Genomic DNA, 12,867 nt, shown 5'->3' with positions numbered 1-12,867 from the left:
GCAATGTTTTGGACAATCAGCAGTTGTAAGGCAAAACAACTTTGGTATTGAGGACTAAAAAAAAAAAAAAAAAAAAAAAAAAAAAAAAAATCGCGATTGTCAGGACTTATGGATGTTCCAGTCTAGTACAGATGGAAGAATATAAGAATCCACTCCGATTTTGAGTTCAACGATGAAATATGGACTTCGTTGCCTTAATCCACTCTCTTCCAGGGATTTATGCAGTCAGAACCTTTTCTTATTCCACTTTAAACCTGTTCCATGTTCACGTCCCTGACCATCTGTTCCTGAGATCATCTTCCTGTTTCTACAGCACGTTAACAGCTTCTATCCTGTACCATAAGCCATTGCCTGTCCTCCGTGCCGCCTCCACCAAACGCTGTACGTCGCCTACCCGGTGTCCGTATCCAGTGTTCCTGTTCCATCGACTTCACAACGAGATCGCCGGCTACATCGTTGAAAGAAGAATTTTGAAGATTTTTTTTTTTTTTTTTTGACCACTATTGTAAAATTTTTTTGGCTATGAGGCACTTTTCCTTTGATCTAATCTATAGAGCTTCTATATATTTCAAAATTACTGGATTTAGGCTTTCCTATCTTCTTTAATACCTGAGCTGGGGTCTATTCTTCCGGGTTTTCCAGGGTTTCCCTGTGAAGGCCAGTTCCCAAATGGGTAGACCTTTTTCGTAATTACACCAATCTACATCTTCCCTGGTTATGTACTCGGGATGCGGGTATACCCCGGTACATGTAAAAGCTACAGCTTAGGTATTCTCGTAACTTATTGTCTTAACATGTTACCCATACTCTCTATAATAACTCCTATGTAATCCTGATAAAACACAAGAATTAATTCTGGGTTTAGCTACAGCTGTTGATAGCAAATCAGTAAAATTGTTAGGATTCCACAATGATTCAAAATGAAACTGGGAGGAACACATAAGCCACATCTGCAAGAGAATAGCAAGAGTGTGTTACCTCATCTGGAGGCTGACAGATGTAGTTACTGATGAGTATCTAAAGGTGGTATATTTTGGCCTGTTTTAATCACACATTTCCTATGGCATATCATTATGGGGACATTCTTGCTTTGTCAGTGAAATTCTGAAAATACAAAAAAAAGTAATCAGAATAATGAGCACAGTTAAACCCAAGAAACACTGCCACCCCCTCTTTATCAAGCACATGATATTAACTGTTGTGAATCCATACATCTACACAGCACTGCTTCATGTCAATAGCAACTTAACTGACTTCGAGACCAGAGAGAACATACATCCCCACAACACCAGAGGCAAACTGGACTTCGACATACCAAGACACAGACTCACAAAGACCGCAAACTCACACAAAATGGTTCAAATGGCTCTGAGCACTATGGGACTTAACATCTGCATATAAGATAGGTGTAGCATGGTTTGTTATGGACTGAATATCATTAACATAAATAATAAAAAGAAGTGGCCCTAATATTGACCCCTGTGGAATACAAAATTTATGTCAGTGGTGTTTGATTTGTATGCTCCCTCTGTAGTGCTGATAGACACAAACTGCGTCCTATTTGTCAAGTAGGACCTCATCAGATTGCGGGCTGTGCCTCGAATGCTGTAGTTCCACTGTTTGTACAGCAATATGATCATATCAACACAGTCAAATGCTTTTTGTAAGTCTAGAAAGATGCCACATACAAGTTCTTTATTATCTATTGCTTGAGCGACACCTTCAATTAAGTTGGATGCTGCTATAATGGTGGATGACCCCTTGGCAAACCCATACTGGCCCTTAGAAGTCACTTTTTTGCATACCAGGAAGTTCCAGATTCTTATGTATATTACTTTCTCAAAGATTTTGGATATTATTGGAAGAATAGAAATGGGTCAAAAGTTTTCTACTACATTTCTATTTCCTTTTTTAAAAATAGGCACTACTCGAGCAGTTTTCAAGTCATCTGGAAATAGACCAACTTCCATATGAAAGTTGGTAACTGTTGATAAAGGTGATGCAATTTTATGTATACATTTCTTAAGAGTGTCCAGGCTAAGAGCATCATATCTTGCTGCATGGGAATTCTTTAAGCTACTCACTATTTTAATTATTTCCTCTTTGCTTTTTGGTGTCAAAAATATACTTCCTGACACTGGTGTTCCTCTGAATTTGTATTTATGATTTTTAAGCTGATTGTTTATGCTGGAGCCAACAGCAGCAAAGTAATTGTTAAACAGATCTGCTATCTTATTCTGATGAGTTTCTATTGAACCATTTATCAGCAAGTGATTTTCAGTTGCATGTTTCCCAGGTTTACCTATTTCTCTGTTTATTAGTGACCATGATGTTTTGGAAATATTATTTGAGTTTTGAATGACACTTTCAAAATATTTCTGTTTTTCAGAACTTAGGAGGTCTACACAGTATTTCTGATACTTTCTGACCTCTTCTTTTAATTTTTTATTGCTCAAGTCATTTAACATAGCATACTCATATCATCTTAGTTTTTCTCTAGCCTCAGTGACTGAAGGAAGTGAGTTGTCTTGAATATTTTGTGCAAGGTGTCTGTAAACACTCATCAAGAATAAGCAGAACTTGAAAGGAAGAGGCATGAGGGCAAAATTAATAATAAATGGTTTTCAAATTAACTGAAACATCACCCTGGAAATCGCACTGACGACTGTCAAATGATTGGCAGCTGCAGCGAATTGGGGTGTTTGAAGGGCTCCTGAGAATCATGTGTCTGTGATACTTGTACCAGAGGTACTTCAAGTACTATCCTCTCCTCAGGATCCTGTCTCCTCTGTAGAAAGTACAAGATCTGTCATTACACATCCACTTGACTGTGAGTAGCGTGTCAATGGTAGATCTAGGCTGTACAGAGTGGTCAGGGATCAGGGAAGACTCAGGGTGTTGTACTGATCCCCCTAAACAACACGTTTGAGGTGCTGGCTTTCACTGCAACTGGGCAAGTTTGGGGAACCCTGTTTTGTCTGGTGTCAGGAGGAGACAAACACAAAAGGGTAAAGATCTACTAATAATTGGTAGTTGAAATGCATGGAAAATCATGGTACAACTTAGGGAAATACCAGCAAGGGTCAGGAAAAAATGCCAGATGCACTCAGTGTGTATGCCTTGGGCCTCAGTCAACATGTTTACGAGGCTATTCCATTAACCATTGAGGCAACAGGGTGCAACCATTACAAATTGTGGCGCTTGTTGGAATGAATTATGTTTGTCATCTGGGCTCCAAGGCCATTCTTGTACCATTCCAATGACTTGCAGAGAAGGTTGAGAAGACCAGCCTTGCACAAGGAGTTCCAACGAAGCTCAAAATTTTGCAGCATTGTCTCCAGAACTGATTGTGGCCCTTTGGTTCTGTGTTGAGTGGAAGGGCTGAACCAGAGACTTCAAAGGTCCTGTGACAAGCTAGGCTGCCATTTCCTGGACTTGTACAATAGGGTTGAGAACTGTAGGATGCCCCTAAATTGGTCCAATCTAGATAGCAATAGCTGCAGGAAAGCCAGAGGTAACAGTATAATATGGAAAGAAATGCCTCCCACAGGTGCGAGTATTAAAATCCTAATGTTAAACTGCTGAAGTATTCACAACAAAGTGCCAGAGTTTGAAGCACTCATGAAAAGCAGTGAAGCTCACATAACACTAGGTACAGAGAGCTAGTTGAAACCTGAAATTGATAGCACTCAGATTTTTTGGGAAAATTTAACTGTATATCAAAAGGATGGGCAAATGGGAAATGGAAGTGGTATCTTTGTTGCAGTAAACAAGAAACTCAGATCTGCCAAGATAGAAATTGAAGTTCCGTGTGAGACTGTTGGGCAAGACTCAGTGTCAGAGGTAAGAATAAAATTACAATTGGATGCTTGTATCACCCACCAGACTCATCTCCTGATATATCCAAAAACTTGAGTCAAAACTTCAGTTCATTGTACATAAGTTACCTAAGCATACTATAATCATTGGTGGAGACTTTAATCATCCAACAATTAATTGGGAAAATCACAGTTTTGTCAGTGGTGGATGTGATAAGACATCCTGTGAAACTTTACTAAATGCCTTCTCTGGAAACTACCTAGAACAGATAGAATATTAACCGCACTCATGACGGAAATATATTGGATCTAATGACAACAAATAGACCTTACCTCTTTGAGGATGTTCACATCAAAACTGGTATCAGTGAGCATGATGCGGTTGTGGCAACAATGATTAAGAAAGTACAGAGGACAACTAAAAGAAGCAGAAAGATATATATGTTCAGTAAACTAGACAAAAAAGTTAGTCGTATCATATCTCAAACAAGGAACTTGAAACTTTCAGCACAGGGCAGGAGCATGTAGAGTAACTCTGGCACAAGTTTAAAAGAATAGTTGACCATGCACTGAATTGATATGTACCAAGTAGAACACTTCATAATGGGAGGGAACCTCCATGGTATACATACTGTAAGGAAACTTCTAAAGAAACAGAGATTACTGCAAAACAGGTGTAAAACAAAGCATAGGTCTATAGATAAAGAGATGCTGAATGAAACGCATTTTGCCATCAAGAGAGCAATGCGTGATGCTTTCAATAACTACCATAGCAAAATACTGCAAGTGTTCTTTCACAGAACCCAAATAAATTCTGATCATATGTAAAGGCTGTTAGTGGCCCACAGTTAGTGTCAAGCTGTTAGCGAATGAGACAGGAACTGAAATTGAAGCTAGCAGAGCAAAAACTGAAATGTTTAGCTCTATTTTCAAATGTTCCTTTACAAAGAAAAACCCAGGAGGCATTGCCCTAATTTAATCCTCATACCACTGAAAAGATGACCGAAATAATTATAAGTGTGAGTGGTGCTGAGAAACAGCTGAAATTGTTAAAACTGAACAAAGCTCCAGTGCTCAATGGAATCACAATCTATTCTATACTGAATTTCCAGCACAGTTAGTAAGCAGTCTAACTAAAATCTATTGCAGATCCCTCGAACAAAAGACTGAGCCCAGTTCTTGGAAAAAGGCACATGTCACACTTGTCCATAAGTAGGGTAGTAGAAATGATCCACAAAACTACTGTCCAGAATCTTTGAAATTTATTTGTTGTAGAATTTTAGAACATAGACTGAGTTCAAACATAAAGAGATATCTGGAACAGAATGACCTCCCTAATGCCAACCAGTATGGATTTCGAAAACATCAATCATGTGAAACTCAACTCGCATTTTTCTCACATGACAAGGCAATCAGGTACATGCAGTATTTCTTGATTTCCAAAAAGTATTTGACTCAATACCACAGCTATGCTCATTATCAAAAGTACAATTATATGGGGTATCAACTGATATTTGTGACTGGACTGAGGACTTTTTGGTAGATAGGACACAGCATGTTATACCGGATGGAGGCTTATTGTCAGATGCAGAAGTAACTTTGGGTGCGCCCCAGGGAAGTGCGTTGGGTTCCTTGCTGTTCATATTGAACATTAATGATCTTGCAGACAATATTAATAGCAAAAAATAAGGCTTTTTGCAGATGATTCAGTTCCATGTACTGAAGACGATGCATAAATATTCAGTCAGATCTTGATAAGATTTCAAAGTGATGCAGAAAAAAACATAGTATCATATGATGATAATATGTTACTTTTGAAACTGGCCAACTCATACAAATATGCAGGAATAACACTCTGTATTGATATGAAATGGAATGATCACATAGGTTCAGTTGTGAGTAACGCAGGTAGTAGACTTCAGTTTATCGGTAGAATACTGGGGAAGTGCAATCAGTCCACAAAGGAGATGCTTACAAATTTCTCATGCAACCAGTTCTAGAATATTGCTCAAGTGGGTGGGACACATACCACATAGGACAAATGGGGGATATTGAACATATACATAGAAAGGCAGCATAAATAGTCACAGGTTTCACAGGTTTTTTTTAATCCATGCGATTATCCTGAGAAAGTCTACTAACCAAATTTTAAGAACCGCCTTTAAATGGTTATGAATTTACTACAATCCCCAACATATCACTCACATAGGGATCATAAGATAAGAATAATTACTGCACACACAGAGGCATTCAAACAATCATTCTTCCTACATTTGAATTAAGGGGAAAAACAATAATTTGTTGTAAATATATACAATGAGAGTGCATAATTGAACACTTCATGTCTCCACAGCCAGCCTAAAGAGGCTGCCTCACAGTGGCATAGACAGCGCACAAGCTCTGCACCACATGCAAACAACTGTACACAAGCACACATGCCAGGCCCTCAACTGATCTAATGTTTTCATGACTAGTGAACATTTCACTATTGAAAGTTGGTTGGTGGAATTCTAATACTGTGTTTGTGAAATGTTACAATATTTTTGGCAACAAGTGCAGTATTCTATTCAGCATGTCTCATTTCACAGTTGACTGGCCAGTGTGTTGGTAGAAATTCTTCAATCTCTTGCTGAACAACAACGAAACATCACCAACCAGCCGCTGCTCTCTCCATGGCACTAAGTAATTTTACAGCTTTGTTGTTATGCCAGGGTTCATCACCATTATCACAACCCCTACAGTTTCCTTCGTATGATGTGGAGAATTGGGATGCATACATAAAATAGTCTTTGGCAACATTTCCAAGCTTTTGGTGTTTTCGTCCCCAATGTGCATAAGCCTTTCTTACTGTGATGAATTTCTCCTCACGTTCATCACCTTTTGTATCAGCTAGCTCCTCTACAGGAACCTGCCATTCTCTCTGTTGATGAAATGTGCCAGTTGCTCTCAAATTATCATGTACATACTCATGCTGCTCGTGTTGAGTTCTACCATTGTCAAAAGGATCGCAATAGGCATACAGAGCTTGGGCAGTGGAACTTTGTGGGCTTAGCCATCATAGCCAGTTTGTTACAGAAGCTCACTGGGACTCATGTGGTGACCTGACAAGCTATAATATGCTTGGCATCTCACAGAGAAGTTTGTGAACATGCCTTGCAATGTGGAAATCCCTCTTTCAAAGCGATTTTGAACATTGTCCAGTCTTTTGAAGTATCTAAGGAAGCAGGAAATCAGATAGAAACTTATGCAAAGTAGCCACTGTGGTTTCTCCTCCTAATCCTTTGACCTCTTTAGTGGTAGATAATGCCAACACTGAAAACTTATTTGGGTTAGATGCCTTCAGGCCTTTTGGATTCTCATTCTCTATTTCTGATGAAAAGCATCTGGTCTCAGATCAGGTTCTCTACCAACAATATTTGTTCCTTAAGGGAGCCAGTCAAAGCAGAACTCAATTGACTTCTGTCCTTGACCAAGTCCTGTCCTTGGGTGTTGTCGTGCTTGTCACCTCTAACGAATGGTCTATTCTGTTGTAATTGTCACAAAGCCTAATGAGAACCTTTGGTTCTGAGATGATTTTAAAAAAGTCTGTAAATTCACTATTATTGATACCTGTCCCTTATCCTTTCAGGATGAATTCTTAGTCACAGTCCAATATTTTTCCAAAATAGACTTGTCAGAAACCTATTTGAAATTGCCTTTGGATGATGATTCCAAATGTATTCTGGTAGTGAATACCCGCTTTAGGTTACACCAATACCAACATCTGCCATTCAGCATTGCTAGTGGTTCTGCTATTTTCCAATAATACTTGGAGCTTCTCTCGGCCTCCATGCTGGGGTGCATTAACTATCCAGATGATACTGTGGTCTCTGGTTCCTCAACAGATGAACACCTGCAGGACCTATGTGCCATGTTCATGGTGCTGCAGGCTGTCAGGCTGAAACATAATTTGGACAAAATGCGATTTTTTCAGCTGTCTACAATCTACCTCAGTTTTAAAGTCTGATATGCTTGTGTCAAGCCTTTACGTCAACATGTCAATGCCGTAAAGATTGGGTACTACCATAAATTTCTTCTTGATGCTCTCTCATGTAAAGATGTTCATTTTCACTGGTTGCCTGCCTTCAAGAGTGCTTTTACCCTGTTGAAGTCCAAATTACATTCAGCACCTTGCTTGGTTACCTTCCAATCCGTTCTACATCTTGTTATGGCCACAGATGCCTCCCAGTATGGCAATGGGGCCATTCTTATGCACAAATACATGGATGTTTCCAAATGCCCTACTGTGTATGCTTCCACAACACTGAACCACGTGCAACAGTGTACTCCTAGATAGGAAAATAAGCTCTTGCTATTGTGTACACACCCAAAAAATTTCACGGTTTCCACTACAGTTCTAAATTTCATTTTATTACTGGTCATAAACCTCTAGTTTCTCTTTTCCATCCTTTGGCATCTCTTCTGGACAAAGAGGGCAATTGCCTGCAATGCTACGCTCTGTTTTTGTCATGCTATAACTATGACATTCATGTCTGCCACACGGCACAGCACGCTAACGTGGATACTCTTTCTCAGTTGTCGACTGACCCCAATCCAGATTTTAATCAATTTTTCCTCCATGGCTGCTGGGTAAACCATCAGGCCATGCATTGGATCTTTCACAAAATTGTTATGCTCTCTGCCACTGCCTCTCAGTTCATGGTGGTGTGCTCCTGTAGAGTACTGAAGAGTCGGCACCCTAAGTTGAGATCCCATCAACATTGTGTCGGGACATTATGTGTCTTCTCCATCTGAACAATTGGGGCGATCCTCATACAAAACTGCTGGCCTGGCACCATGTGTCTTGGCCAGGAATTCACAATGAGATCATGCATGCTGTGTCAGCCTGCCCACAATGTGCCATCCATTAGGTGGCACCATGCCTCTCTCTTTCTCCAGCACCCCTGGGAGCATATTCATGCTAATTTTCTGTGGCTCTACCTTAGCTCCTTTGGGTTGTTGTAGTTGACGCTTTCTTAAAATTTCATTATGTAGTTCACTGAACGTCCATAACCATGGCAGCTACAGTCTCAGCCTTCGCAAAGGTTTTTCCTTGGAAGGATTACTGTATATGCTTGTGATGGACAATGCCCACAGTTTGTGTCTCAGGATTTTAAAGATTTTTCTACAAAGAGTGGCATTCAGCATGTTAAGGCCCCCTATTCACCCTCAGTCAAATGGTGATGCTGAGTGGCTAGTGTGTACTTTCAAAACTGAAATGAAAAAATACATCATGCAATCTTCTTTTGGGGAAATCTTCAATAGATTCTTGAGCATCTATACATTCTCTGGTGACTATAGCTGGGTGGAGCTGCTTCATGGCTGCCAGCCCCCTACACTGTTTCATCTGCTCCAGCCAACACCCAGACACCTGCAGGTACCCACCTCAAAGTGGTTCCATCCAGGCTCCGCCATCTGGGTCTTCAGGTTAGGTCAGCATCCTAACTGGATACCAGTGGTTGTCCATCACCCCCAAGACTGCTGCCTCTGCATTGTGCGCGCCTCTGATGACTTGGTGTCCTGCTACTATGATGAGCTTCACCCACACATGACCGAATACAAACCACAGACCGTGCTGCCTCCGCATTTGCCTCTACCATTCGCACCGACACCCACAGCATGGTCTACGCCCCCTTCAGCTCATGCACCAGTTTTGTTCTGGGTACTGCCACTGCCAGACAGAATATTTAGCAGCAGGCCACCTCCATCTCCATGGCCCATGTCACAACCACCACTGCCTTTGTCTTTTCTGCTGCATCCATCACTGAGTGCTTGCCCAGAGATGGACATGTATACAGTGCCTCCATCCCTGCTGCTTCCTTGTGGTCTCTTGTGCAGGAGTGGGTGGCACACCTGTCCATGCCCGCAGCATTTCAGATTGTATTCCCCTGTGGTGACACAACACCTGCTCCAGCACTCATCTCCTTCCAATGAAGCATGGACATTTCCATGATGAGCAGTTTTCCCCGAAGGGGGAAGGACTGTCAAAACCATATACAGTGAGTGCACATAACTGAACAGCATGCACATCCACAGCTGTTCTAAAGAGGCCACCTCACAGTGGAACAGACAGAGAAGCAAGTGACGTGCCATCTGCAAATAGTCGTATATCAGGTGGTGCACCTGGTCCTCAGCCACTCTAACGTTTTCATGACTATGAAACACTTCATTGTTAAATGTTGGTTTGTGGAATTATATCATTGTGTTTGTGCAATGTTACAATATAATCGATTCATCAGTTAAATAATATTTTTCTAGATGACAGTATGCTGTATAATTTGTCACAGTACAATACAGGGTGATTCAAAAAGAATACCACAACTTTAGGAATTTAAAACTCTGCAACCACAAAAGGCAGAGCTAAGCACTATCTGTCGGCGAATTAAGGGAGCTATGAAGTTTCATTTAATTGTACATTTGTTCGCTTGAGGCGCTGTTGACTAGGCGTCAGTGTCAGTTGATGCTAAGATGGCGACCGCTCAACAGAAAGCTTTTTTTGTTATCGAGTACGGCAGAAGTGAATCGACAACAGTTGTTCAGCGTGCATTTCGAACGAAGTATGGTGTTAAACCTCCTGATAGGTGGTGTATTAAACGTTGGTATAAACATTTTACAGAGAATGGGTGTTTGTGCAAAGGGAAAAGTTCTGGACGGCCGAGAACGAGTGATGAAAATGTTGCACGCATCCAGCAAGCATTTGTTCGCAGCCCAGGAAAATCGACTCGCAGAACTAGCAGAGAGCTGCAAATTCCACAATCAACTGTATGGAGAGTCCTACGAAAAAGGTTAGTTATGAAACCTGAATGTCAACTACCCGAGGCGATGGATCGGCCGCCAGGAAGCCCATGACAGAGCACTTCATCACTGGCATCCAAGAAGCCCTGATCTTACCCCCTGCGATTTTTTCTTATGGGGGGTGTTTCGGCCACCTCTCCCAGCCACCATTGACGATTTGAAACGAGAAATAACAGCAGCTATCCAAACTGTTACGCCTGATATGCTACAGAGAGTGTGGAACGAGTTGGAGTATCGGGTTGATATTGCTCGAGTGTCTGGAGGGGGCCATATTGAACATCTCTGAACTTGTTTTTGAGTGAAAAAAAACCTTTTTAAATACTCTTTGTAATGATGTATAACAGAAGGTTATATTATGTTTCTTTCATTAAATACACATTTTTAAAGTTGTGGTATTCTTTTTGAATCACCCTGTATATTTGAATACTACAAGAAACAACGTTTGACTTGAAGAAAGACAACAGAAAGAGAACAGATGCAAAAAGAAACAGAAAGGGAGCAATTTTTTATGTAACATAATGTAATACCATCTGACCATAATGATAAAAGTACAGTAACTCACTGTTATTATCTTCTCTGGCTGAAATAAAGGATTTACTACATATGACTCAAGCTTGTTGATAATCTCCTCTGTTATTGACTCTTTGTCGAAATTCATGAGTGAGTTCAGAAAGTGATCTGGATTTGCAAGGAGTCCCCTTCCTGGCTCCCAGTAGTCCAATATCTTCTCACCAATACCTTTTCCTGGGATCTGCATAAAATGAATGCAATTTCAAAGTATTATCAAAGAAGCACACTGGCTACATATACATAAAATAAGAAATTAGTTACAATTAATGATCAGATTTAAAGTTTTATCTAATTTTTAATATATTTCTACACCTTGATTTATATTATAATGGTATATCAAACAATGAAAATCCATGGTGGAATGTAACAATATTATGAAAAGTAAAGTTGCTACTCACCATATAGTGGAGATGCTGAGTCACAGATAGGCACAAAAAAAAGACTGTCATAAATAAAGCTTTTGGCCAGTATGGACTTTGTCAGCAATAGATGACAGAAATGCACCCAATAGATGACAGACATGCACACACAAACTCTCACAAATGCAACTCACACACATGACTGCAGCCTCGATAGTCTTTTTGTTGTGCCTATCTGTGACTCAGCATCTCTGCTATATGGTGAGTAGCATTTCCTTTTCATAATAATGGTATATCAGTTACTCTAACCTTTCCTCACAGTATTCTGCCAACAGTGGGGAAAAACCATGCTTCAACAGCAATATTCCTTTACCATTTTGTCAAAACAGCAATCACCAAGGAACTACTTTAAATATTGAAAGAAGCACTAGTCAATCTCTGTAAGGAACAAAACATAATGACGGGTGATCAACTAGCTCCCAGCCAAAATATTTAAGGAGTACCTTCCATTTTGGCAGCTGTATCAATCTAATGTTAGCATGAAGCAATAAAATCCAAGAAGACCAAGGTCACATTATTTGTCACAATAACTGTGGACATAAAAATGTATGAAAAAATCACTAACAATCACACAAATATCTTTTTTCCTGCAATTTTTTGTCAACTGTAGTCAATAAATAATAAGTGATGACATATGTATAACCTACACAGTGCTCATCAATGTTGTTTGTCAACCTGCCTTTGAATAGTCTCACCTACTTATATACAAATGTAAGGATGTAGAGGCCTATCTCACTAGGGGTAAGATAGATACTGCCTACAGGAAAATTAAAGAGACCTTTGGAGATAAGAGAACGACTTGTATGAATATCAAGAGCTCAGATGGAAACCCAGTTCTAAGCAAAGAAGGGAAAGCAGAAAGGTGGAAGGAGTATATAGAGGGTCTATACAAGGGCGATGTACTTGAGGACAATATTATGGAAATGGAAGAGGATGTAGATGAAGATGAAATGGGAGATATGATACTGCGTGAAGAGTTTGACAGAGCACTGAAAGACCTGAGCCGAAACAAGGCCCACGGAGTAGACAATATTCCATTGGAACTACTGACGGCCTTGGGAGAGCCAGTCCTGACAAAACTCTACCATCTGGTGAGCAAGATGTATGAAACAGGTGAAATACCCTCAGACTTCAAGAAGGATATAATAATTCCAATCCCAAAGAAAGCAGGTGTTGACAGATGTGAAAGTTACTGAACTATCAGTTTAATAAGTCACAGCTGCAAA

General features: G+C 40.2%; 1 protein-coding gene across 1 annotated transcript in view; it reads right to left on the bottom strand.

Moving 5' to 3' along the window:
- Positions 1–12,867, bottom strand: part of LOC126417029 (dynein axonemal heavy chain 1-like) — a gene marked incomplete at its 3' end in the record, with an annotated part of 951,942 nt that overhangs the window by 207,699 nt on the left and 731,376 nt on the right. Inside the window, exon 46 of the mRNA XM_050084920.1 lies at positions 11,215–11,403. Coding sequence (XP_049940877.1) covers positions 11,215–11,403 — 189 coding nt within the window. The remainder of the gene's footprint in view (positions 1–11,214; positions 11,404–12,867) is intronic.

Source organism: Schistocerca serialis, chromosome 8 (assembly GCF_023864345.2).
Source record: "Schistocerca serialis cubense isolate TAMUIC-IGC-003099 chromosome 8, iqSchSeri2.2, whole genome shotgun sequence".
Classification (NCBI taxonomy): Eukaryota; Metazoa; Arthropoda; class Insecta; order Orthoptera; family Acrididae; genus Schistocerca; species Schistocerca serialis.
The sequence above is the reverse complement of the archived record's forward strand: the minus strand, read 5'-3'. Positions and strand labels throughout refer to the sequence as shown.